General features: G+C 41.9%; 1 protein-coding gene across 1 annotated transcript; it reads left to right on the top strand.

Annotated features, from left to right (window-relative positions):
- The first annotated feature begins 261 nt into the window (after positions 1–261).
- Positions 262–27,882, top strand: LOC148195250 (uncharacterized). Its single transcript, XM_088095139.1, has 4 exons — positions 262–385; positions 24,845–26,235; positions 27,184–27,243; positions 27,349–27,882. Exons 1-4 carry the CDS (start codon positions 262–264, stop codon positions 27,880–27,882), a joined length of 2,109 nt encoding a protein of 702 aa, XP_087951265.1.

The following is a 27,882-nucleotide window of genomic DNA, read 5'->3' as shown; positions in this document are numbered from 1 at the left end:
AAGACTCGTCAAGAAAAATATCCTCCATGTGGCATATGTAAAAAGACAAGTCACTTGGAAAAAGATTGTTGGCATCATGGAAAACCTCAATGCCACTATTGCAAGAAATTTGGTCACGTAGAAAAGTATTGTCGTAATAAAAATAAGTATCAAGCAAACTTTGCGGAAGAAGATAATCAAGAGAAACTCTTATTCTACGCCAATCAAGAATCTTCTGGTAGAGAAGGAAGTTGGTACTTGGATAGTGGATGCAGCAATCACATGGCGAAAGATCAAAGCATCTTCAAAGACATTGATAAATCTGTCAATGTCAAAGTTCGGCTAGGAAATGGATCCACAGTGGAGTCTCGAGGCAAAGGAACTGTCATGGTGGAGACAAAGAAAGGTACTAAATTCATCAAAGACGTTTTACTAGTTCCAAATCTTAAAGAAAATCTTTTAAGTATTGGCCAAATGATGGAGAATGGATATTCTCTTCATTTTGAGAAAGATACATGCAAAATTTATGACAATAAAATGATAGAAATTGGCCAAGTAAAAATGGAGAAGAGAAATAGAAGCTTTCCTATAAGCTTCAAACCTAGAACTAATATTGCCATGAAGGTAGAAGTTGATGACTCATGGCTTTGGCATAGGAGATTTGGCCACTTCAACACACATGCCTTAAAACTTCTATATACGAAAAACATGATGAGAGATCTTCCATGCTTGAAGGAGAATAATGAATCATGTGAAGGATGTCTCCTCGGAAAACAACATCGATTACCATTCTCGACAGACAAAGCATGGAGAGCAAAAGACTTATTGGAGTTGATTCATACCGATGTTTGCGGACCGATGAGAACACCTTCACATCATAACAACAGGTATTTCATCCTCTTCATTGATGACTTCTCTAGAATGACATGGGTCTATTTCTTAAAGGCAAAGTCAGAAGTTTTTGGAGTATTCAAGAAATTCAAGGCCCTTGTTGAGAAGCAAAGTGGAAAACAGCTAAAAGTACTTAGAAGTGATCGTGGCAAGGAGTACACATCTCACGAGTTTGACAAATTCTGTGAAGATGAAGGCATAGAGCGACAACTTACAGTCGCATATACTCCACAACAAAATGGCGTGTCAGAGAGAAAGAATCGCACAGTTATGGAGATGGCAAGATCAATGCTGAAAGAGAAAAGTATGCCTAATACTTTTTGGGCTGAAGCAGTTTACACTGCAGTTTATATTCTAAACAGATGTCCAACTAAAGCAGTCCAAGATAAGACTCCTATTGAAGCTTGGAGTGGGAGAAAGCCATCGGCTAAACACCTACGAGTATTTGGATCTATCTGCTACATACATGTTCCTGATCAAAGGAGGCACAAGCTTGAAGACAAAACTATACGAGGAATATTTTTGGGATATAGCACACAGTCAAAAGGCTATCGAGTTTACAACCTACAAACTAAAAAGCTCATCATCAGTCGAGATGTTGAAGTTGATGAAAATGCTTCTTGGAATTGGGAAGAAGAAAAAGTTGTTAAAAGCAACATTCTACTTCCAGTGCAACAATCTCAAGAAGAAACTCAAGAAGAGGAAGAAAATTTAGGTACGCTTTCTTCACCTCCACAACAAGATTCTTCACCTGAATCTAGTCCAAGAAGAGTAAGATCTTTGGTAGACATATATGAAACTTGCAATATGGCTATGATTGAACCTAACTGTTATGAAGAAACATCAAAGCAAGAAGTATGGTCAAGGAAATGGAGGAAGAAGATCAAACTGAAGATATGTTACCAAGACAAAGATTTGAACTACTATGCACAATGCTTGGAGTTACCGAATTTGCATTAAGGAGGAGTATTAAAGTGTAATGCAAATTCTAGAAGAATGTAGAAGCTCCTTAAATAGAAGAATTGAAATGTAATACAAGTTCTAGAATATTCTAGGAAAACCTAAGATAGGAAGAAAAATCAAGAATATTCTACATAGGTAAAAATCTAGAACATTCCACATAAGTTGTGGCTAGTATGTTCTAGAATAATCTATGGGTCTATAAATACCCATGAACTCTACCATTTGATGTATGAAGCCAACATCTACCATTTGTATGAGCTAACATCTACTACAACTAAAGACAACTACAACACTTCTTTCAACTACTACTTCTACATTCTACTATCTCTACATTTTCTCTACCACATCAACTACTCCTTTCACAACCTTCAAAATACTAACAATTCATCTTCTAATTTCAGTGGCTTCTCCCTGCCGTGACAGCATCAAGAAACAGCGCATGTTTTCCTAGCTTCCAGCCATGACCGTGCAGCTATGTGCTTGAATGAAACACCAGGCCGTGACTCCTCCTTCCAGCACCGTGACACCACACCGCTTGAGCAGCTGTATGCTCCTTCAAAGATCAATCAAGTTTCCTCTTCTTTCCAGGATGTTCTGTGTGCATCTCACGTCCAGCAAGGATCCAGCAGTTTGCAGGTTCATTCACGTGCACCCCTTCCGTGACACCACACACTCGAAATCCATCACCGTTTCAGCATTCATTCTTCTCCAAGGATGCAAACCGAGAAAGAAAGGGGGCTACTGGAATGAAAAAACACGAGAGCTTTCCCAAGGAACCGAATGCTTCTCCAGGTGTACCCAACGTTCAACGTTTCTCTAAAAGAAAAAAAAAATATTGCTTGAACCAAAGAAAATGAAAATGCCAATGAGTAAATCAGCCAAATTTAAATGAAGTTCTTTCATCCATTTCCAACGTGAATACACTCTCCAGCTCTCACATTCCCCAAAACGTTCAAAGCAAAAGCCAAAAAAACCAAAACCGAGAGCTGGGAGTGAGTGGCGGCTCCTGTTTCCAAGGGCCGTGGGTCACCTTTAATAAGGGTGGAGTCCACACAAAAACCCTAAGGTGCCAAGTCATTTTTCCTTCACATTTTGGGTCTAGTCTACTTTACCAAAAATTGTCCCAAAATGTAAAAGTTGATACAGAAATTCTAAACTACTGAATTACAATTTAATTAATTCTAAAATGTCTATGTGGAGAGTCTTGAATTTTCCTGATGTCCCAAAATGTATTTCCGAATTTTTCCTGCACTTCAAAAATGCACTTAATCAGCTCAGAAAATCCAAATTAGCACAATTACAAATTTCCGACCAAATTAAGCAGAATTCGGAAAACGGGGAAATAACAAACAATTAAACACAATTCCCTGGTTTATTTAAGTGCAATAAACTAAATATAATTCAAGAAGTAACGACTCATCAAAATAGACCACACTTAGTCTTTTGCACTCCTGGGCAAAACCAAAACGAAAACCAGGGAACTACTCAACATCAGGGAGCTGACACAGACTCGATAGACAGACAACAAAGACTCCAAAACAGAAACACAGTTGCACAATTCTCACAAAATCTGGACGGTAAAAGGTATAGGCAGAATCCCAAACAGAGTCAATGAAAGCAAATACTCAAAGAATCATCCAAACAGTTCAGTACAAGGAAAACATTTAATCAGTTCAAGAGATGAATCAAAAGCAACAGAGCCTCACAGATGCACACAATCAGTGTTTCTCTCAAGTGTTTAAGGTAAATCAATGTCACTCAATGCACTCAAGAAAGCAATCACAAACAGACTTGGCAAGCCTCTAATATCAACACTCAAGCACATACGCATGTTCAAATCAAAAGGTCTTTTCATGGTTGTAATGGGGCCAAGGACAAGGGAGGATATATCTGGATAAGAAGCTACAAACCATAAGGAACAGAGGAGCAATGGGGAACAAGTGTAAACACATTCAAACACACCCACAACCTCTAATTCCATCCTCTTCTTGACTCCATTATTCACAATTATTCACTATTTTTTTATTTTTCTGCTCTTCTTTTTTTTTCATCCTGTCTCTTTTCTTTTCTCTCTTTTCAAAACAAAACTGTAAAAGACAAGATACACATATATTTACCAAAACAAAACAAGAAGAGGAACCAACTAGCCAACTCATCAGAAACCCCCAAGAGACCACACTTGTTCCCAAAACACTTCCAAAGCTCCAAAATTCTCTAAGGTTAAGGTAATCATGGTTTTTCACTTAGGGCTAGTGTATGAGCATTCGAAATAAAGAAGTGGAGGAAAGTATAGGCTCAAAAAGGGTTTTCAAAGGATTAGAACAAGGTGAGCTTATTTGGCTAGAGAGGCTCAAGAACAAAACTGCCTTTATCACTTCCAAACATGCATATCAATCAAGAATTATCAACAAGAGTCAAGCCAAGGCATATGTGTAAGCAATCAAGAGACATATCACACACAAGAAAGAACATAAAGTGGCTCAAATTCTCACACAGGGCATTTGTGTCACTATCAATTCAACTCTCAAACATCATGATCATCTTCCAAGCAAAGAAAAGCAAGGAATCCAACATCTTAGAGTATCAATGAAGTGAAGGAAAACTGATAACCTAACCACAATCCAGAATTTACGAAAAGCATGCAAAACTGTACACAAGACACAACAAACTACATAAAAACCGAAACATCAATTTGGATTTGGACCTTCCACAGTTTGCAAAGCAATAACTAAATGCTCTGAACCAAAACCGTGTGGGTGGTGGCCCCTCTTTTCCATTCAGCATTCACGGCTCATTCTTCCAAAACCAAAGAAAAATTCTCCAATCTCCATGCTATATAAAACAAAACCGTATGGCCCCTCCACTTTCCGTGCCTTTTGCACATGGGCTGCACCTCCTAATCTCTCTCGGTGCCTTTCTTTCTAATCACCATGCACCAAATTTAAAAGAAAGAAATGATGTTTCTGATCACTTTCTCCAATTCATGCGTGCTGCCATCCATTCTCCGTAACACTCCACTTTCCAATTTTAAAATCCAAAAGCTTTCCATGTGGGCCGTTATGTGCATGTGGCTGCTTTTTTTTTCTTTGCCATTCAATAAAGTCAAGCTGTTGTATGCCTTGTTTAAGAGTGTTGGAAGGTTTTAGCACTATCCAATTATCAATTCCTAGCCGCCACAAGAACCTAACAGCAAGCAAATGCAAACAGATTAGAAATCACTCAAACAGTAATCACTGGACTGACATATGAGAGTAAAATAAATACTGGGAACAACACAGCACGAATTTGAACAAAGTAAAAACTATACGTTAAAATAGACATCCAGACGAAACTATGAAAAAAAATTGCATGGAAAACGGATAAGAATTGAACTAAAACGAAGACACACAAGTTGACACAACATTCACGCGGCAGGCAGCGAAAATAAAAATGGCTAAGATGCATTGGCTCAATTGCCATTTCTCATTTAGCTTTCAAATGTCCCAAAAAGTTATCCAAAATTTTCCCGTAATTAATAATGCAAAATAATAAGCTCAGATAATTCAAATTAGTTAAAATAAGAATTTCCGATCAAATTAAGCACAATTAAGAAAAACAAGAAAATACCGGACGTTTAAGCATAATTCCCCGACTAATTCTAGCACATAAAACTAAGTGAAGTGAGGAAAAATATTGGTTCATCACTCGTAATTAGGGAGAAGCCTTCTTGAAAGGTACTTTAGAGAGTGGCATTAACAATGATGATTTGAATGTTGAATTCCTAAAATATATGAGAGTGGATAAGATGAAATTGAACCCCAACAACATATTCATACATATATTTCATTGAAAGTGTTTATCTTTTGCTTTTGCCATTGAACAAAACCTCATGCATACATGTTTATTTTCGTCTTTTGCATAATATAATCCAAATATTTCGTCCATAAGTCTTAGCTAATCAACAAACCACACAATTAAACTAGGCCGTGAGTCCTTTGGGAGAACGATACTTGGTCTTACCAAGTTTATTACTTGACCGATTCGGTCATACTTGCCATTGTAAAACAAGTTTGTGACATCATATTTTGGTGATCATAAATTTGTCCATCAAGTTTTTGGCGCCGTTGCCGGGGACTCGTGGTTTAACTGGTTAATTTGTGTGATTATTGATTATCTGACTTTAATTTTGAATTTCTGTTTTTATTTTCTGTTTTTTATTTTTCGGTTTTTATTTGATTTGATTTTATTAGATTTTATTTTATTTTATTTTCTGTTTTTATTTTTATTTTTATTTTTCTGTTTTTTGTTTTTATCTTCTGAATCTATATCTTCTCCTATATCTTTTTGTGCTAACCAAATATTCTAGGGTTTTGTGTTCTTGTGTATGCAGGAAGCAATTCACACAAGGAGTAAGAAAACAACAGAACCTCTTCTTGAAGGTTTAGACGAGAGTAGACGGAGGAGAAGAATCCGAACATCTAGAGAACTTTTCCCTCCTCCGGAAACTCTGTTGCAACCATCACCACAAGGTTCTGACAATAGCACAAAAAATATGGAGAATAACAATGTTAGAAGAACTCTTGCTGATTACACCAATATAGCTGGACCTCAGCACTTTAACAGCATAGCTAGACCAAGAGTCAATGCAGCTAATATGGAGGTCAAACCAGCACTGATCCAACTGGTGAAAAGCAACCAATTCAATGGGTTATCTCATGAAAGCCCATATGAGCACCTTACTACATTCAATGAGATTTGCAATACAGTGAAGATTAATGGGGTGCCAGATGAAGCGATCAAACTTAGTTTGTTTCCTTTCTCATTGGGAGGCAATGCTAAACTTTGGTTGAATTCTTTCCCAGAAGGAAGTTTCACAGAGTGGGAAGCAGTGGTAACAAAGTTTTTAAACAAGTACTTTCCACAATCAAAGGTGACAAAAGGCAAGCAAGAAATTTCTTCATTTAGGCAAGGCATGGAAGAATTACTGGGGCATGCATGGGATAGATACAAAAGCTTGCTAAGAAAAACACCCACGCATGGCTTTGAAGAACAGGAAGTAGTCTTAACTTTCCTTGGAGGGCTTGGTTCACAAACCAAGATGATGCTGGACGCCTCAGCAGGAGGCAATATTAAATGGAAAACTCCAGAGGAAGCCACAGAAATTATAGAAAACATGGCTACTAGTGATAATGAGCTGCACATAGAGAGAGGAGCTCCTATGCAACAAAAAGGAGTTCTCCAATTACAGACACATGATGCCTTGCTAGCTCAAAATAAAATTCTAACTCAACAGCTGGAGACTCTGACTAAAACTCTTGCACAATTACCTAAAGAGTTGAAAACTGCTGCACAGGTACAAACCCAGTTATGCGAATTCTGTTGAGGCGACCATATCAATGGTCAATGTGCTTTTCTAGTTGAAGCCGTAGAGGATGTTAATTTCATGGCCAATCAATTTCCATACCGTCAAGGGAACTACAATCAAGGGTGGAAACCGCACCCAAGCATTGGTCAAGGACAAACTGGGCAAGCTAGTCAATATAATAAGCAGCAGCAGCAACCCACCTTTTGGCAACAACTATCTATGCTTAATGAAAGATCAACAAGGTTGGAAGAAACTCTTCAGCAATTCATACAGAAAACTGAATCTTCTCAAAAGAGCACTAAAGCTGCTATAAAGAACTTGGAGATTCAAATGGGTCAGATTACCAAGCAATTGGAAGAAAGGCCAAATAGAAATTTTGGGGCTAATACTAAGGTTAACCCCAGAGAAGAGTGCAAGGTGGTAAAGAGTGTTGATGATGAGAAAGTTGAGTTAGATACAGAAGAGAGAAGAGAAATAGAGAGCAAAAGTGCTTTTCCTTTTCCAATCCATCCAGGGAAACAACTTGACTTCACAGAATTATTCAGAATGGTGGATAATGAAGCACCTTGGGAACAGATTCTATAGCAAATCACAGTTTACACAAAATCTGATGAAGAAATCTCTACAAAGAAGAGACGTAGAGATGATGAGGCAAAAGAGTGTATAACTATTAAAAAGAGTCATTCCCTCCTAAAGCATCAGATCCAGGCAGTTTTTCTATCCCTTGTACCATAGGGAAGAAAAAGGTAAGAAAGCTCTCCTTGATTTAGGTTCAAGTGTTAACTTGATACCTTATTCTTTACTGGAGCAAATCGGCAATGTTAAAGTGAAACCTGTAAAGGTTAAAATAGTAATGGCCGATGGATCTTCAAAGGAGCCATGTGGGATTGTAGAGGACATTATAGTTTGTGTTGGCAAACTTCAGTTCTTGGCAGACTTTGTGGTGATGAAGATGGAGACAGAGAAGATACCTATCATACTTGGAAGACCGTTTATGAAAACGGCCAAGCTATCATTGATGTAAATGAAGGTATAGTGTGCTCCAGGACAGAGAGGAGAGAGTGGTGGTAGACGTCTTCAAAGATGAGACGCAAGCAAGGAGGAAGAAGCTAGTTATAAAGCTGCATTTCAATGCACCCATGACTAGCCGTAAAGATGAAAATCTCAAGGTTTCAGGTAACCATTGTTTGTTGTTTCAGGTACCCAAGGAAGAAAAGATTGGAAGAGGAGGAGAAATTCCTAGTGACTGGGAGAAAAGAAGACTCCAACTTGGCACACCTGTAAGAATCAAGAACAAGTTGTGGGTTGTGAAGGGCTTTAAAGAGAAGGAGATGATAGAGATAGAGTCTCCATATTCTAGAAGGACCAAAACAGTTCAAGGAAACAGCTGAGGAGTTGGTGGAATGACAACATCAACTATAAAGAAGATGGAACTTGAACTTTATTGGGTCAAGCTAATGACGTTAAAAGAGCGCTTGCTGGGAGGCAACCCAGTGGATTTAAAAACTTTTGATTTGGTTTTGTAATTTTTAATTTGTGGACATTATTTTGTAATATTTTGTTGGAGATAGCATCTACTGAAGGATGCTAGGTGGTTAAGTATCTACTGAAGGATACTATGTTTGTAACACCTACTGATGGGTGTTGGTGGATTTTGGGTCAGGCTCGTGACGTTAAACAAGCGCTACCTGGGAGGCAACCCAGTTGATTGAATATTTCTGTTTGTTTTTTTAGTTAGGGTTTGCATAAGCATTTTAAATTGAATTGCAGGGAACCAGTGAGGGGCATGTATGGGAGGCACGTAGGTTAAGAAAAGAAGGAGAAGAGCACATCACGAAAGTGCCGCTGAGCGGTACTTACCGCTGAGCGGTACTCTCGCAGATGGGTTTAGTTCCCCTTAGCGGGACCCGAGCCCATTAGGGTATTTTTAAACCCTAAGCTGCGCAATTCTCATACTTTCAGGCTTTTCTCTGCACAAACACTCCCACATACCTTCTCCAAGGTTTTCCACATCTTTTCACTCTTCCCTCTTAAGAAAATTTCTCTTCCACTCACTTTTTCACTAGTGTGCCATCAAAGTTTGGGGTTGGAAGAGAGCATTCTAGCTTGGAAGCATTCTCATTGCATCTAGTATCTCCACCCAAGTAAGTAAAATGCATTTTGTTCATTCTAGGGTTCTTGATTTGAATGTGATTGTCAAAGCATGAATATTTAGGGGTTTTGATTTCTATGCATGATTTGATGATATATTTGATGTTTGAACCGATTAAACTGCATGATTATGAACTGGAAAACTGAAAATTGCATTTGGGTGGAGTTAGGACAGCTTTAAAACAAGATTTTCAAAAATCTGCAGAGTTACCGCTGAGGGGTAAACTGCCGCTGAGCGGCACTCTGCCAGATTTGGTTTTTTGGATTTTTTTGATCTGGAATGTGGACTGGTGGCGCTGAGGGGAAATTTGGCCCTCAGCGGTGGTTTAGCTTCGAAAGGAGTTGTGTCTATGTTTTACTAATGATTAACATCATGTTCTGTGGTTTTGTATTTGTGTTGAATGTAGGAATGGCATCCTCTTCAGGAAAAGATTGAAAACCATGGCAACCAAGAGAAAGGAAAAGGAACCAGAGCAACCCCACTCTAGCAGGTTCCTCTCTAGGAAACATGAGAAGCACTTTAGGGTGGTTCAGACAGGAGACTTCTGATGGAGAGAAAGGTTGGAATGATACCTAACTTTGCTCCTCAATTTGGAGAGCAAGTGTTAGGGAATGACTGGGGAAAGCTAGCCTATCCTGTACCTGCCAACATAGTTGTGGTAAAGGAATTTTACACCAATGCAAAGAAGATTGGTGATTATCCAGCTGAGAATTATTTGGGCTATGTCAGAGGCCATGCTATCAGGTATGATCCTGATTCTATCAATAACTTCCTGGACACTGTGTGGGCTGGTGAGCAGTGCCAGTTTGCTCTTTGCATGGAGGAAGGTGCTGATTATGAGGATGTAGAGAGAGTACTGTGTATACCTGGAGTAGAAAATATTTTGTGGTATTAATAAATGTTCAAGTTTGGGGTTGTTGGAAAATAGAAAGGGAAATTGAAAGCATTGAGCTAAGAGCTAAGAAATAAGAATGTGAAAAGAAAGAAAAAAGAGAAAGAAAAGAAAAGAAAAGAAAAAGCAAAGCTCAATGCAAAAGAAAGTTGGGAATAAATAAGAATGATTGTGTTGATATGATTCTCTTAACTCAAGGGTTTTGTGATCTAGAAAAACCAATTTTCTTGTTAGCCCAGCCACATTATAAGCCATTGAAAAAGTCCTTGTGATGATGCATGCTTGTAAATTTATTTCATTGTGGTTAAATGAAAGGCAAAGACAATTCATGTGACATTGTGATAGTAGAGTGAATGAGTGATTACCTCTTATACACTTGTGTTTGAGTGAAACACTTTACCTAGTGAGGAAATATTCATTGAGCACATGAACATCCATGCTTAGTTGATTGATCATTCATGAAAAATATCATTTGTTGGATATTAAGTGACTTTGTGAACACCAAAGCATGTGCACGTCTTGATTGAAATCTTTGTCATGAGTTTGATTGAAGCTTTTACTTATCTTGAAAAGAGGATTTTTGAATGAGTGAACCATTATATGGATTGGTAGAAAATTGAGTTACATCTTGTTTGCTTGAGGACAAGCAAAGTTCTAAGTTTGGGGTTGTGATAATAGTTGAAACACATTTATTTTCATGCTTAAAATTGATACTAAAAGCAACCTTTCACACTTAGAAACTAGCTTGAAATCATGCTTTTGGTCATATTTTTAGAAATAAGAGAGTTGGACAGGTTTATGCTTGATTTCGGTGTTTTATGCAGGTTTTAAGGTGAATTTGGTGAAAGAAGTGAAGAAGGATAGAGATGGAATCAGAAAAGACATCAAAAAGTGCAAAAGGAGAAGCCGCAAGTACCGCTCAGCGGCAGTTTACCGCTTAGCGGCACTCAGAAACCCACGTTGGCTCCGCTGAGGGGTGAAAAGGCCGCTGAGGGGAGGAAAACAACTCACGCACTTACCGCTGAGCGGTAGTTTACCGCTGAGCGGCACTATTTTGGGCTTGGGCCTAATTTTCTGTATTTTAGAATAGTATATAAGCTTTAGGACGTCCTAGGGTTTGTATCTTTGGCTGAGACGAAGCGAACACTCACTTTTCCACCCGTTGAAGGAAGATCTATGATGCTCAGGCTACCTCTCCTCTTTCTAGGGTTCTATCTTCCATTCTTTCATTATTGTTCATCTAGCTTCACCATGAATATGGTGAACTAAACCTTGTATTGTTGTTTGGGAATCAATGTAGTCTTGTGAAACTCTCATATATGGAATTTGTTTTAACGTCTTATATTAAGATACATGCTTTCTTTCATCTTTAGTTAGAGTTTTTCCTTTTTGCTTAATGCTTGCTTTGTTTAACTCATTCATTGCCATGATTATTGATTTTGTCGATATGGGAACGTACGGGGAAATCTAGATCCGGGGGAATTTCTCCCAATAGCATATTGGTTGCCTTTAAGCTCCTGCACTTCAGAACTAATTACTAGGAATGCTAGGAATTGTATGAATTCGTAATTAAGGATAGACCTTCTTGCAAGGTGATTTAGAGAGTGGCATTAACATTGATGAAAAGAATGATGAATTCCTAAAGGTATATGAGAGTGGACAAGATGAAATTGATAAACCCAACAACATACTCATCCATCTAAATCATTAAAGTGTTTGTTTTCCTCTTGTCCATTGATCAAATTCATGCATACATGTTTATTTACTGTCTTTTGCATTGAAACATATAATCAATTGTTTACAAGTCTTAAATAATCAACAAATCATATAACTAACTAGGCCGTGAGTCCTTTGGGAAAACGATACTTGGTCTTACCTAGTTTTATTACTTGATACGATTCGGTCACACTTGCCGATTGTTAAACAAGTTTGTGGCGCCGTTTTTCGGTGTTCATAAATTTGTCATTACTGCTCCCTCCAATTTTATTAATCCTACCAAGCAAAGAAAAATGTGCTTTTAATTATGGGAAGAAGGATTAATGTAAATTACCTTCCATAGAAGCAAAATGGTAGGTGTTCCTTCTTCCTCTTGAATCCTCTTTGCAATGGCTCTAGTAAGAGGTCCATTGTGTGTCTTAGATGGTCTTCCATCACTTCGTCAACTTTGTCCACTTCCTCCACTTCCTTCACTTCCCCAACTTCTTCAACTTGGTCCACTTCGTCAACTTCCTCCACTTCCTCCACTTCCTTAAGTTCCTCAACTTCCTCAACTTCGTCCACGTCGTCCACCTCGTCGACTTCGTCCACTTCCTCAACTTCGTCCATTTCGTTCACTTCGTCCACTTCGTCCACGTCGTCCACTCCTGCACTTCCTTCACATGCTCCACTTCCTCAACTTCCTCCACGTCGTCCACCTCGTCCACTTCCTGCAGTTCCTCCACTTCCTCCACTTCGACCACTTCGGCCACTTCGTCAACTTCCTCCACCTCGTAGACTTCGTCAACTTCCTCCACTTCCTCTACTTCCTCCACTTCCTCAACTTCGTCAACTTCGTCCACTTCGTCCACTTTGTCCACTTCCTTAACTTTGTCAACTTCGTCCACTTCCTCCACTTGCTTCACTTCGTCCACTTCCTCCACTTCCTCCACTTCGTCAACTTCCTCCACTTCCTCCACTTCCTCAACTTCGTCCACTTCCTCCACTTCGATCACTTCCTCCAGTTCCTCAACTTCCTCAACTTCGTCCACTTCCTTCACTTCCTCAACTTCGTCAACTTCGTCAGCTTCGTCCACTTCATCCACTTCGTCCACTTCGTCTACTTCGTCCACTTCGTTCACTTCGTCCACTTCGTTCACTTCGTCCACTTCGTCCACTTCGTCCACTTCCTTAACTTCGTCAACTTCGTCCACTTCGTCCACTTCCTCCACTTCCTCCACTTCGTCAACTTCCTCCAGTTCCTCAACTTCCTCAACTTCGTCCACTTCCTCAACTACCTCAACTTCCTCCACTTCTTGAACTTTGTCCACTTCCTCAAGTTCCTCAACTTGCTCAACTTCGTCCACTTCCTCCACTTCGTCCTCATCGTCCACTTCGATCACTTCCTCCAGTTCCTCAGCTTCCTCAACTTCGTCCACTTCCTCCACTTCCTCAACTTCGCCAACTTCGTCAGCTTCGTCAGCTTCGTCCACTTCGTCCACTTCGTCGACTTTGTCTACTTCGTCCACTTCGTTCACTTCGTCCACTTCGTTCACTTCGTCCACTTCGTCCACTTCCTTAACTTCGTCAAGTTCGTCCACTTCGTCAACTTTGTCCACTTCGTCCACTTCCTCCACTTCGTAAACTTCCTCCAGTTCCTCAACTCCCTCAACTTCATCCACTTCCTCAACTACCTGACCTTCGTCCACTTCTTGAACTTTGTCCACTTCCTCAAGTTCCTCAACTTGCTCAACTTCGTCCACTTCCTCCACTTCGTCCTCATCGTCCACTTGCTCAACTTCCTTGATGGAAAAATTTATGATCACCAAAATATGATGTCACAAACTTGTTTAACAATCGGCAAGTATGACCGAATCGTTTCAAGTAATAAACTCGGTAAGACCAAGTATCGTTCTCCGAAAGGACTCACGGCCTAGTTTAGTTATGTGATTTGTTGATTAGCTAAGACTTAAGAACAAAATAAATGGAGTTTAATATGCAAAAGACGAAAATAAACATGTATGCATGAGGTTGATCAATGGCTAAAACAAAAGACAAGCACTTTCAATGAAATATATTGATGAATATGTTGTTGGGGGTCAATTTCATCTTATCCATTCTCATATATTTTAGGAATTCAACATTCAAGTCATCATTGTTAATGCCACTCTCTAAATTACCTTTCAAGAAGGTTTCTCCCTAATCACGAGTTCATACGATTCCTAGCATTCCTAATAATTAGTTTTTTTAGCACAGGAGCTTAAGGCAACCAATATACTATTGGGAGAAATTCCCCGGATCTAGACTTCCCCGTACGTTCCCTGATGAGTCAATATTTTGTTCACTTCACTTAGTTTATTGTGCTAGAATTAATCGGGGAATTGTGCTTAATTGTCCAGTATTTTCCCATTTTTACTAATTGTGCTTAATTTGACCAAAAATTCTAATTTTAATTAATTTGGATTATTTGAGCAAATTATTTGCATTATTAATTTCAGGGAAAATGTTGGAAATACAATTTGGAATATTTGGAGTTCAAAAGAAAATGTCACATCAATTTTATTTTAAGCTAAGATGAGAGGAGGTGTGGATTTAAATTTTAGGGGTGCGTCCAGCAAAGAAAGGAAGCATTCACGGGCTGCATTGAAGCACACGCCCACGACGAGCGCCCAACAAAGATGGAGCGCACGTCCGCACAAATCCAGGACGAGCGTCCGCACACATCCAGGACGAGCGTCCGCACACATCCAGGACGAGCGTCCGCACACATCCAGGACGAGCGTCCGCATACATCCAGGACGAGCGTCCTGATTTGGCTTCTCGCGGATAGCACGCACGTCCAGCACGTCCGCACACTTCCAGAACGAGCGTCCAAAGATGAAGTGCTACGTCCGCACACATCCACAGCGCACGTCTACGTCCTTGGGTTTTTATTTGGCTTGAATGAAAGTTTGGAATTAATGAAGAGAGAGGTGTGAAGTGTTCAGCCACCATCAACGTGAAGTGACATCCAGCAACGCGGAGGGGCACCAAGAATTAGTTCAGGAAGCTCTGATGAAAGCTTGAAGCACACGGGCTGAATCCAGAAGCCACGTCCCAGCAGCGTTGTGTCCAGCAAGGAGAGCAAGCGGTGCAGGGAAAAATGGGCTGCACGGAGATGAGGGAAGCCCACACAGAAACGGTCCAGAAATTCAAGCGGACTCATCGTCCATCAGCAACATCCACGGCCTGGTGACAGCAAGCAAAAATGGGGGTGCATCCAGCAGCTGACGTGTCCAAAGTGAATAGGGCATGCTATATTAAATGAAAAAAATGAGAGGGCTGGGGGTGGAGCGTCAGCCGCCACCCTTTCTTTTCTGCTTTGAACATTTGGGGGGTGCGTGCAGCTGCCACAGAGAAGAAGCTTTTGATTGAATTTATTGAGTACAGTTTCCAGAGGTTTTGCTTGTATCTTAATGCTTGACCAAGAATCATTTGCTCATTCTAAACGTTGGAAAGCATTTACTGAAATAGCTTTATTTCCTTCTCTGTTGACGTTTTTATGTGGTGCCATCTTCTCTAAGAATTGTATTTGAATGCTTGTTTTACTTGTTGCTTCTTTATTTTATTCCATGAGCCTTGTCACTGCTGCTGGAAGAATGGTTTACGGGAATGTGATGCAGGAAAGAGAATGAGATGCGGTGGTTTATGAATGAAGGGATGTGCACTGCGCTTTTCATTTTTGCTGGAGAAATTTTATTGGAGCACGCGGAGGAAGGGCAGCATCGTGTGGGAAGCAAGAGAGGAAAAAAGGATTGCATTTTCTTTATTTGAAGGCTACGGTCAAGCTGCTACAAGAGATTGGGTTTTTATCATTATTTTGCTGCTTTTACAATTGAAGTTTGCGCGATTTTCAATGAAGAAAAGGGGATACAGTATTTTCGTACTTTTAATTTAGAAGCTCGGTGATTTATTTGCTACAAGGTGCTTGATGTATTGTTTGAAGTCTCGTTTTTTTTTATCATGGTTTATGCATTTAATTAGTTTATGTATTTAATTTGTTTATAATCTAGTACTCCGTAGGCTAACATAGAGCGTTCGATCTCGTAGGCTAGTTCTTTCATGTGTTTTTTTTTAGTCACTAGTTGTTTGGTTTTATTTCATTTCGAATTTTAATTTAGTCAATTGCATTCACAAAAATTTTTCAAAACCCCCCCCACTACGTGTTGATCTAAGACTGAACCCAATTTGGTCCTTGAGAGACGACCTAGGAGTCACTTCCTAGTCTATACTGCATTCTTTTATGTACAACTTTTGTTGGGAGGTGCGACCCTCTCAACATTCCCCGTATCGACAAAACCAATAATCATGCATTGAATGAGTTAAACAAAGCAAGCATTGAGCAAAGAGGAAAAACCCTAACTAATGATGAAAGAAAGCATAAGTCTTAGATTAAGATGCAAGCACAAATTCCATATATGAGAGCTTCAAAAGATTACATTGATTCCCCAACAAACATACAAGGTTTAGTTCACCATATTAATAGTGAAACTAGATGAATAATAATGAAAGAATGAAAGAGATAGAAAAACCCGAGAAAGAGAAGAGGAGAGCTGTCACCATCTCCCAACCTACCCGAAGGGGTGAAAAGAGAGTGTTTGCTTCGTCTTTGCCAAAGATACCAAACCCTAAGACATCTAGGTCTTTAAATAGGACATAAAAATAATAGAAAACGGGTCCAAGCCCAAACAGATCATAAAATCGCAGAAAACTGGCCCAAAACTCGTATGGGTGACTTTTTCCGTATTCTGGTTGACTGGTTGACTTTTTGGTTGACTGGTTGACTTTTCTGGTTGACTGGTTGAATTTTCTGGTTTCTGGTTGACTTTTCTGATTCCATCTCTCTCCTTCTTCACTTCTTTCACTAAATTCACCTTAAAACCTGCACAAAAACACTGAAATCAAGCATAAACCTGTCCAGCTCTCTTATTTATGAAAATATGGATAAAAGCATGATTTCAAGCTAGTTTCTAAGTGTAAAGGTTGCTTTTTGTGTCAATTTTAAGCATGAAAATAATAGTTTTTCAACTGTTATCATTCCTCAACATCGTCCACTCTGTCCACTTCATGCACTTCGTCAAATTCGTCCACTTCCTCCACTTCCTTCAGTTCCCCCACTTTCTCCACTTCCTCCACTTCCTCAAATTCCTCAACTTCGACCACTTCGTCAACGTCGTCCACTTCCGCCACTTTGTCAACTTCGTCCACTTCGTCAACTTCTTCAAGTTCATCAACTTCGTCCACTTTGTCCACTTCCTCAACTTCGTCAACTTCCTCCACTTCCTCCACATCCTCCACTTCCTTCACTTCCTCACTTCCTCCACTTCGTCAACTTCGTCCACTTCTTCCACTTCGTCAACTTCGTCCACTTTGTCAGCTTCGTCCACTTCCTCAAGTTCCTCAACTCCCTCAACTTCGTCCACTTCGTCTACTTCCTCAACTTCTTCAACTTCGGCCACTTGGTCCACTTGGTTCACTTCTTCAACTTCGTCCACTTCATGCACTTCTTCAACTTCGTCAACTTCCTCCACTTCCTTCACTTGCTCCACTTTCTCTACTTCCTCGACTTCCTCGACTTCCTCAACTTCCTCAACTTCGACCACTTCGTCCACTTCCGCCACTTCGTCCACTTGCTCCACTTTCTCCACTCGCTCCACTTTCTCCACTTCCTCCACTTCCTCAACTTCCTCAACTTCGGCCACTTCGTCCACTTCCGCTACTTCGTCCACTTCGTCAACTTCATTAACTTCGTCAACTTCATCCACTTCGTCAACTTTGTCCACTCCCTCCACTTCCTTCACTTCCTCACTTCCTCCACTTCCTCCACTTCCTCCACTTCTTCCACTTCGTCCACTTCCTCCACTTCGTGGACTTCCTCCACTTTGTCAATTTCGTCCACTTCCTCAACTTCCTCAACTTCGGCCACTTGGTCCACTTGGTCCACTTCTTCAACTTCGTCCACTTCCTCCACTTCGTCAACTTCCTCAACTTCGTCCACTTGGTCAACTTTGTCCACTTCGTCCACTTCCTCTACTTGCTCCACTTTCTCCACTTCCTCCACTTTCTCCACTTCCTCCACTTCGTCCACTTCGTCCATTTCCTTCACTTCCTCCACTTCCTCCAGTTCCTCAACTTCCTCAACTTCGCCCACTTCTTGAACACCCTCAAATTCGTCCACTTCGTCAACTTCGTCCACTTCATCCACTTCGTCCGCTTCTCCACTTGCTCCACTTCCTCCAGTTCCTCAACTTCATCCACTTCCTCCACTTCTTCAACTTCGTCCAAGTCCTCCACTTCCTCCACTTCCTCCACTTCCTCCACTTCCTCAACTTCCTCACCTTCACCCACTTCCAAAACACCTTCAACTTCGTCCACTCCCTCCACTTGCTCCTCTTTCTCCACTTCCTCCACTTCCTCCACTTCCTCAACTTCGTCCACTGCCTCCACTTCCTGCACTTCCTCAACTTCGTCCATTTCGTCCACTTCGTATAGTTCATCCACTCCTTCACTTCCTTCAGTCCCTCAACTTCCGCCACTTTGTCAACTTCGTCCACTTCGTCAACTTCTTCAAGTTCGTCAACTTCGTCCACTTTGTCCACTTCCTCAACTTCGTCAACTTCCTCCACTTCCTCCACATCCTCCACTTCCTTCACTTCCTCACTTCCTCCACTTCGTGAACTTCGTCCACTTCTTCCACTTCGTCAACTTCGTCCACTTTGTCAGCTTCGTCCACTTCCTCAAGTTCCTCAACTCCCTCAACTTTGTCCACTTCGTCTACTTCCTCAACTTCTTCAACTTCGGCCACTTCGTCCACTGGGTTCACTTCTTCAACTTCGTCCACTTCATGCACTTCTTCAACTTTGTCAACTTCCTCCACTTCCTTCACTTGCTCCACTTTCTCTACTTCCTCGACTTCCTCAACTTCCTCAACTTCCTCAACTTCGACCACTTCGTCCACTTCCGCCACTTCGTCCACTTGCTCCACTTTCTCCACTCGCTCCACTTTCTCCACTTCCTCCACTTCCTCAACTTCCTCAACTTCCTCAACTTCGATCACTTCGTCCACTTCGTCAACTTCATTAACTTCGTCAACTTCATCCACTTCGTCAACTTTTTCCACTTCCTCCACTTCCTTCACTTCCTCACTTCCTCCACTTCCTCCACTTCTTCCACCTCCTCCACTTCCTCCACTTCGTCGACTTCCTCTACTTCGTCCATTTCATCCACTTCCTCAACTTCCTCAACTTCGGCCACTTGGTCCACTTGGTCCACTTCTTCAACTTCGTCCACTTCCTCCTCTTCCTCAACTTCCTCAACTTCGTCCTCTTGGTCAACTTCGTCCACTTCCTCCACTTCCTCTACTTTCTCCACTTTCTCCACTTCCTCCACTTCCTCAACTTCGTCCACTTCGTCCATTTCCTTCACTTCCTCAAGTTCCTCTAGTTCCTCAACTTCCTCAACTTCGCCCACTTCTTGAACACCCTCAAATTCGTCCACTTCGTCAACTTCGTCCACTTCATCCACTTCGTCCGCTTCTCCACTTGCTCCACTTGCTCCACTTCCTCCAGTTCCTCAACTTCGTCCACTTCCTCCACTTCTTCAACTTCGTCCAAGTCCTCCACTTCCTCCACTTCCTCCACTTCCTCAACTTCGTCACCTTCACCCACTTCCAAAACACCTTCAACTTCGTCCACTCCCTCCACTTGCTCCTCTTTCTCCACTTCCTCCACTTCCTCCACTTCCTCAACTTCGTCCGTTTCCTCCACTTCCTACACTTCCTCAACTTCGTCCATTTCGTCCACTTCGTCTAGTTTATCCACTCCTTCACTTCCTTCACTTCCTTCAGTCCCTCAACTTCCTCCACTTCGTGCACTTTGTCCACTTGGTCGACTTCATCCACTTCCTCCACTTTGGTCACCTCGTAGACTTCTTCAACGTCATCCCCTTCCTCCACTTCCTCCATTTCCTCAACTTCGTCAACTTCATCAGCTTTGTTCACTTTGTCCACTTCTTCCACTTCCGCCACTTCGTCCACTTCGTTCACTTCGTCCACTTCCTCAACTTCGTCAACTTCGCCTACTTCGTCCACTTCTTCCACTTCTTTCACTTCCTCCACTTGCTCCACTTCCTCCACTTCTTCCACTTTATCCACTTCCTCAACTTCGTCCACTTCCTGCACTTCCTCCACTTCACCCACTTCATCCACCTCGTAGGCTTCGTCAACTTCCTCCATTTGGTCCACTTCCTCCATTTCCTCCACTTCCTCCACTTCATCCACTTCCTCAACTTCGTCCACTTCCTGCACTTGCTCCACTTCGCCTACTTCATCTACCTCGTAGACTTCGTCAACTTCCTCCATTTCGTCCACTTCTTCCACTTCGTCCACTTCCTGCACTTCCTCCATTTTGGCCACTTCGTCCACTTCCTCCACCTCGTAAACGTCATCAACTTCATCCATTTCGTCCACTTCCTCCAATTCCTCCACGTCCTCCACTTCCTCAACATCGTCCACTTCCTCAATTTCGTCAACTTCGTCCTCTTCATCCACTTCTTCCTCTTCCCTCCTTTCCTCCACTTCATCTACTTCCTCCACTTCGTCCACTTGCTCCACTTCCTCCACTTCTTCCACTTCGTCCACTTTGTAACCTTCGTCCACCTCGCCAATTTCGTCCACTTCGTCAACTTCGTCCCCTTCCTCCAATTCCTCCACTTCCTCCACTTCCTCCACTTCCTCAACTTCTTCCACTTCGTCCACTTCGACCACTTCCTCAACTTCGTGCACTTCCTCAACTTCCTCAACTTCGTCCACTTCCTCAACTTTGTCCACTTCCTCCACTTCCTCTAGTTCCTCAACTTCCTCAATTTCGTCCACTTCCTCCACTTCGTCCACATCGTCCACTTCCTCAACTTCCTCAACTTCATGCACTTCGTCCATTTCGTCCACTTCGTAAACTTCGTCCACTTCCTCCACTTCCTCCACTTCCTCAACTTCGTCCACTTCGCCACTTCGTGCACTTCTTCAACTTCATCCACTTCCTCCACTTCCTGTAATTCCTCAACTTTGCCCACTTTCTCAACTTCGTCAACTTCGTCCATTTCGTCAACTTCGTCCATTTCGTCAACTTCGTCCACTTGCTCCACTTCCTCCACTTGGTCCACTTTCTCCACTTCTTCCACTTCCTCCACTTCCTCAACCACCTAAGTTTCTTGCACTTCGTCCACTTCCTCACCTTCCTCAACTTCCTCCATTTCGTCCACTTCGTCTACTTCATCCACGTCGTCCACTCTTCCACTTCCTTCACTTCCATCACTCCCTCAACTTCCTCCACTTCGTGAACTTCGTCCACTTGGTCGACTTCATCCACTTCGTCCACTTCCTGCACTTCCTCCACTTCCTCCACTTCCTCCACCTCGTAAACGTCATCAACTTCGTCCATTTCATCCACTTCTTCCAATTCCTCCACGTCCTCCTGATGGACAAATTTATGATCACCAAAATATGATGTCACAAACTTGTTTTACAATCGGCAAGTATGACCGAATCGTTCAAGTAATAAACTTGGTAAGACCAAGTATCGTTCTCCCAAAGGACTCACGGCCTAGTTTAGTTATGTGGTTTGTTGATTAGCTAAAACTTAACAACGAAATAATTGAAGTTTAATATGCAAAACAGAAAATAAACGTGTATGCATGAGGTTTTGATCAATGGCAAAAGCAAAAGACAAGCACTTTCAATGAAATATATATATGAATATGTTGTTGGGGGTCAATTTCATCTTATCCACTCTCATATATTTTAGGAATTCAACATTCAAATCATCATTGTTAATGCCCCTCTCTAAAGTACCTTTCAAGAAGGCTTCTCCCTAATTACGAGTTCATACAATTCCTAGCATGAAGAGGATAAAACCCTAGATGAACAATTATGAAAGAATGAAGGATAAAACCCTAGAAAGGTGAAGAGGTAGCCTGAGCATCCAAGATCCTCCTTCAAAGGGGTGGAAGAGAGAGTGTTTGTGTCACGCCCCAATAATTACTCCGCTGAGTCACCACTGTGCTTCCATTAATGCACCGTGACACGCACAACCTTCCATTAAAACGCACTCACACTCACACTGCATGCATGCTGACAAGTGTCACTTTGGAATGTTTCCAAGAGTTAGTGGAATCCAAGTGGCAGCACGCGGATGGACGTTCGTCCTACGTGGGAGGAGAAATTAATTTCTCTGGAAAACCCTTCCCATTCCTCTGCACACTTCATCTTCTTCCTCCAATTCTCTGATCTCAAACTCTCTACCTTCTCTCTAGAACCCTCCCATCTTCTCTCTTCTGCAACTCACCCTTCTTTGCTCCGTTCACGTTTCAGCACCGTGAGAAGCGTCCCTGCACCGTGAGCTTTCCAGCAAACCGATTGGTTTTGGATTCTGAAACGGGTAAGTTTCACGTCCTCAACCACCCTCCAATTCAACATGCAAACTTCCTTTTGAATCTGCACGAGTCTTCTCTGAACCGTTATTTGGGTTTTGAAATTTTAGTTTAAGGAAATCTTGGGTTGAAACGTAAAGGGTAGAAAAGAGGGTACTGGAGTATTGTTTTCTTTCTCTGAAGAACGAACGCACGTTGCTTAATCCGGGTAAGGGAAGCTTATTAGAATTTAATTCGCATGTGATTTTTGTACTGCATGTGCGTTATGTGATGTTTGAAAATATGATTTCTGAAAATGGATTTTTGAAGTATATGAATATGATTCTGAGATGATATATGAAAGTGATGCATGTATGTACTGGAAATTATACGATGGTGTTTATGAATGTTCGGCAAAGTTGTATGTGTATGATTTTGATATTTAAAGTTAGTATATGATTTTGATTAAAAGCTTGAGAAGTATGGAAAATACTATAGTATGATTGATTTAATGACTGTAAGTTATACTGGAAAATGAGTTACTGTAAGAGGAAATTTTAATATAAGAAGTGTATGAAAATGAATGTTCGTTATCGATACGGTCATTGACCGTTCGGTATTCATAGTGAATTCCTTGAAATAGTCAAACCCTTTCATTTGGAAAGGAATTATCCTTGAGGACGAACGCCCTCTTATATAGCGTTACGTTTGAGCATTTGGCCAGACGTACACTTCGTGAGTATGGCGTGAGAATTGAGAAGCTTGATAACATACTTTTGAACACTTAGTCAAATTGTAAGACATAAATTTTAAGTATCTTATCTTATAGAAATCCCAAACTTATTTGATTTAGAATCTGTGAAAATTCCCTACCTAAAAGCTTACGTCCTGAAGTGGCGCTCGGTCTTAGACCGAACACTCGTCCTAAAAGTGTAAATGATAAGTAGCGCTCGGTCTGATATCGAACGCTCGTCCAAATGTGTATGTGGAAAAAGAACGCTCGGTCATATACCGAACGTTCGTGCCTTCTTTAATTATTAACGAAACAGTAATAGCATTCGTCCTGAATTCTCCTAGCGTTCGTCCTAATATCTAAATAGCGTTCGTCCAATAATCCTAGTAACGTTCGTCCAAGATTTCAGTGACGTTCGTCCAAAAAGTTCATTTGTAACGCTCGGTCATTGACTGGCGGTTGATTCTTGAATTTAATCGTGTTTCGGATTCTTTATCCAAACAATTGTGATGTATCTATCCATTTGATTCGATTCCAGAGTTATTGAATTTAAATTATTCTAAGTGTTATTTGGGTCGTACTAAAGTCAGTTCAGTTAACTGATTCAGAAGAGTCTTTCTCGGTCTCGCTCTCGACGTTCGTCCTCGTTATGAAGGGGAGTGAACGTTCGTCTTTTTATGCAAGTGGAACATAGAATGAAAATGTATTTAAGAGGAAGAATTAAGATGTGTGAACACTATAAGAGTGGAAATTGTGATTATGGTTTTTGAACGAGCGTTCCATGGAGGAACGACTCTTGGTTGAAAGATTGAGATTTGTAAAGTATGAATGTGGTAAGCTTAGCTGGCGGGTCATCCTGATATTCCGTGAGTGCTCGTTCTCACGTAGAGAGGAGCATGTCATGCGTGGGAATGGCAGGAGGTCTTAGTCCATAACTGTAACTTGGACAGAACGGACTAACCTCAGGTGGCAGCTGACGAGTATTCCAGCTCTTCCACCTGGGTGCATGGACGTCGTAGCTACACAGAATTCATACATGTCCGGACGGTCGGTCTAGTATCAGGATTTTGGTTGAATTAATGTATGATTTGAATGATCGTGTCGTGATTAAATTTATATGTTGATATGTATAAACTGTATGTTTGACTTGAATTAAATTCAATAAGCTTACCCTTGCATTTTCCTTCGTGTTGTCTTGTCTATGTATATCCGTCTTGTCAAATGCAATGATCATCCGTGTGGATGTGAGCAGAGGGAGATGCGTCTCTGGAGCAAACTCTTGAAGAGGAACTCGTTGCTGAAGAAAATTTAGTAGAAGTTGAGGTGAAGGCCGAACAGTGAGGCGTTCGGTTATTTAGCTAGTGTAATTAGAGTAGCGAGCGGCTGTGAGCGAGCGCCCTTTTTGTTGATTGTAAATAGCTGGACGTTCGGTAAAGTTTTTGTAAACCGTTCGTCCTTGTTCTTTTGTGAACGCTCGTTAATTAATGAAAGGCCGTTCGGCTGTTTATTTAAATCTGTTTTCTTTTCTTTTAAAACTGTTTGAGTTATTGATACGTGTAATTATTCTGAGTATATGGTTGATGACTGTATAATTTTGGGATGTTACATTATTGGTATCAGAGCAGTTTTGTTCTTCTAAAGGACGCTGTAGGTTATGAGTGCATTGCGTTTTGCTGTGTGCTTATTATGTATTTGATGAGTTATTATTTTTAACTCTTGAACAATTCTAACGCTCGTTTTCTGATGAACCAGAGAACGAATGGCCCCTAGACTTCCTCCTCCACCAGCCTAACGAGTCTGACGCTCCCAACAACAATAGGATGTTGGAGGCTGTAATCGAACGGTTGCATCAGCAAAATACTACCCTTATGGAACAGAACGCTGCTGCTCTACAGAGTTTGGAGGCCGCACGCGTCAACTCTGAAGCCACGCAGAGGCAGCTAATGGAGATTATTGCTGCCACAAGAGGCGCGCCGGGGGCGTCCTCTTCTAATACTGCACCACATGCCGAGTGGAGTTTGGAGAGCTTTCTCCAACACCGTCCAGCCAAGTTCAGTGGGACGTGCCTTCCTGATGAGGCAGACCAATGGCTACGTGATATGGAGAGAATTTACAACGCTAAGATGTGCCCAGATGAGAACCGCTTAGCATTCACAGAATACCTACTAACGGGAGAAGCGAGCCACTGGTGGGCGAGCGTGAGGGCCTTATTAACAGACGCTCACAGTCCTATTACTTGGGAAGTTTTCAGGAGCAAATTCTATGAAGAATACTTTCCAGATAGCGTCCGTTTCGCCAAAGAGGTGGAGTTTCTACAGTTGACACAAGGAGGGATGACCGTTTCTGAATATACGAACAAGTTTAAGCACTTGGTTCGTTTTAATACCATGGCAACTAATGCGGAATGGCAGTGTAGGAAATTTGAGAATGGTTTGAGGAGCGATCTAAAGGTGTTAATCTCTAGCTTGTGTATCCGTTCATTTCCTGCATTGGTTGAAAGGGCAAAGATATTGGAGAAGAACATGGCTGAAGCTGAGCAGCGTAAGAAGCAACAGACTTCCAGGGGACCGATATTGACAAGACCAAATATGACTCGGAATATTACTCCATATGCGCGTCCAGGACAGTCAAGGGGATCGCAAGCAGTGGTAGTTACTGGACAGTCGGGACAATCAGGGGCAGTGAGATGTTTTCAATGTGGAGGACCCCATTACAAGTCAGCTTGTCCTCAATTGGTGGGAGTAAAATATTGCACTCGTTGTAGAAGACATGGTCACCTGGAGAACGAGTGTAATACGGGTGGACGTGCGGTGATGAGGCCACCCAACACTGGAAGGAATCAGACGAGAGGTGGTGGACGAGCCCAAGCTGTTGGGCGTGTGTACGCGATTACTGGGGCAGAAGCAGCGAGCTCAGGTACGCTCGTCACTGGCACGTGCTTGTTGTATGGAATAAATTGCTGTGTGTTGTTTGACTCGGGGGCGACGCACTCCTTCATCTCGAAGGCGTGTGTTGATAAATTGGGGTTAGTAGCGAGCGAGATGCAGTTTGATTTGGTGGTATCAACACCAGCAGCTGGGGAAGTTAGGACGTCTACAATGTGTGTTAGATGCCCTATTGAGGTAGAAGGACGTAGGTATAAGGTGAATCTCATCTGTTTGCCTCTCAAGGACTTAGAAGTAATTCTGGGAATGGATTGGCTGAATACCAATCGCATTCTCATAGATTGTGGAGCTAAGGAGTTGATTTTTCCGGAAGAAAATGAAGAAGAGTTGAGTGTGACGCTCGGTCAGTTGAAAGAAGATATCATGGAGGGCGCGAGTTGCTTTTTGATTATGACGCATGAAGACTTAGGGGTTGCGGATAAGAACTGTGAACGTTCGTCCAATAAGTATACTGAAGGACGAGCGGTTGTGGAAGAATTCCCGGACGTCTTTCCGGATGAGGTGCCTGGACTACCACCTGTTCGTGAAGTTGAGTTTACCATTGATTGGTAACAACCGCAGCCCCCATATCCGTTCAACCATACAGAATGGCACCTGCTGAATTGGTTGAGCTTAAAAAGCAAATTGAAGAATTGATGGACAAGAGGTTCATCCGTCCAAGCGTGTCCCCTTGGGGAGCGCCAGTGTTATTGGTGAAGAAGAAGGATGGCAGCTCTCGGCTTTGTATTGATTATCGTCAATTGAATAAGCTGACCATCAAAACAAATACCCATTGCCTCGCATTGACGACTTGCTGGATCAATTGCATGGAGCGAGCGTCTTCTCAAAGATAGACTTGAGATCGGGCTATCATCAGATTCGTGTTAAGGAAGGGGACATCCAGAAGACGGCCTTCCGTTCTCGTTACGGACATTATGAGTATGTGGTCATGCCGTTCGGTGTGACGAACGCTCCAGCAGTCTTCATGGACTACATGAACAGGATCTTTAGGCCGTACTTGGACAAGTTTGTGGTGGTGTTCATTGACGATATTCTCATCTACTCCAAGAGTTGTGAAGAGCATGAAGAGCATTTAAGGGTGGTACTTGGAGTGTTGAGAGAAAAAGAGCTGTACGCTAAGTTGTCAAAATGTGAATTTGGATGAAGGAAGTGCAATTCTTGGGTCATGTTGTATCCGCGGGTGGAATTTCAGTTGATCCGGCTAAGGTACGAGCGGTTTTGGAATGGGAGAGTCCACGCTCGGTCACGGAAGTGAGAAGTTTTGTGGGGCTCGCGGGCTACTATAGACGTTTCATTGAAGGATTTTCTAAGATAGTAGCACCGTTGACTCGTCTTACAAGGAAGGATCAACCGTTCGCATGGACTGATTTGTGTGAAGAGCGCTTCCAAGAGTTGAAGAATAAGTTGACGAACGCTCCAGTTTTGGTGATTCCGGACACCGCCAAACCTTTCGAAGTTTACTGTGACGCATCTCACCAAGGTTTGGGGTGCGTTCTTATGCAAGAGAAGAAGGCAGTGGCGTACGCCTCTCGGCAGTTGAAGATACATGAGAGGAATTATCCGACGCACGACCTGGAGCTGGCAGCGGTCGTCTTCGCTTTGAAGATTTGGAGACACTACTTGTATGGATCCGTTTTCCAAGTATTCAGCGATCACAAGAGCCTCAAGTACCTCTTCGATCAAAAGGAGTTAAACATGAGACAAAGGAGGTGGCTTGAGTTCTTGAAGGATTATGACTTCGAGTTGCTTTACCATCCTGGAAAAGCGAACGTTGTGGCGGACGCCCTAAGCAGGAAGACAGTGCATGTCTCGCTAATGATGGTGAAGGAGCTGCACTTAGTTTGA

Source organism: Vigna umbellata, chromosome 7, assembly GCF_029865625.1.
Source record: "Vigna umbellata cultivar VRB3 chromosome 7, Vumbellata_1.0, whole genome shotgun sequence".
Taxonomy (NCBI): domain Eukaryota; kingdom Viridiplantae; phylum Streptophyta; class Magnoliopsida; order Fabales; family Fabaceae; genus Vigna; species Vigna umbellata.
This window is presented reverse-complemented; position numbering and strand designations above follow the sequence as displayed.

Coding starts and splice junctions, on each gene's coding strand:
- LOC148195250 (XM_088095139.1), top strand. CDS start 262: ATGGCGAAAGATCAAAGCATCTTCAAAGACATTGATAAATCTGTCAAT. Junction 386..24,844: donor CATGGTGGAGACAAAGAAAG/GTACTAAATTCA, acceptor CTGATGAACCAG/AGAACGAATGGCCCCTAGAC. Junction 27,244..27,348: donor TTTCAGTTGATCCGGCTAAG/GTACGAGCGGTT, acceptor GGATTTTCTAAG/ATAGTAGCACCGTTGACTCG.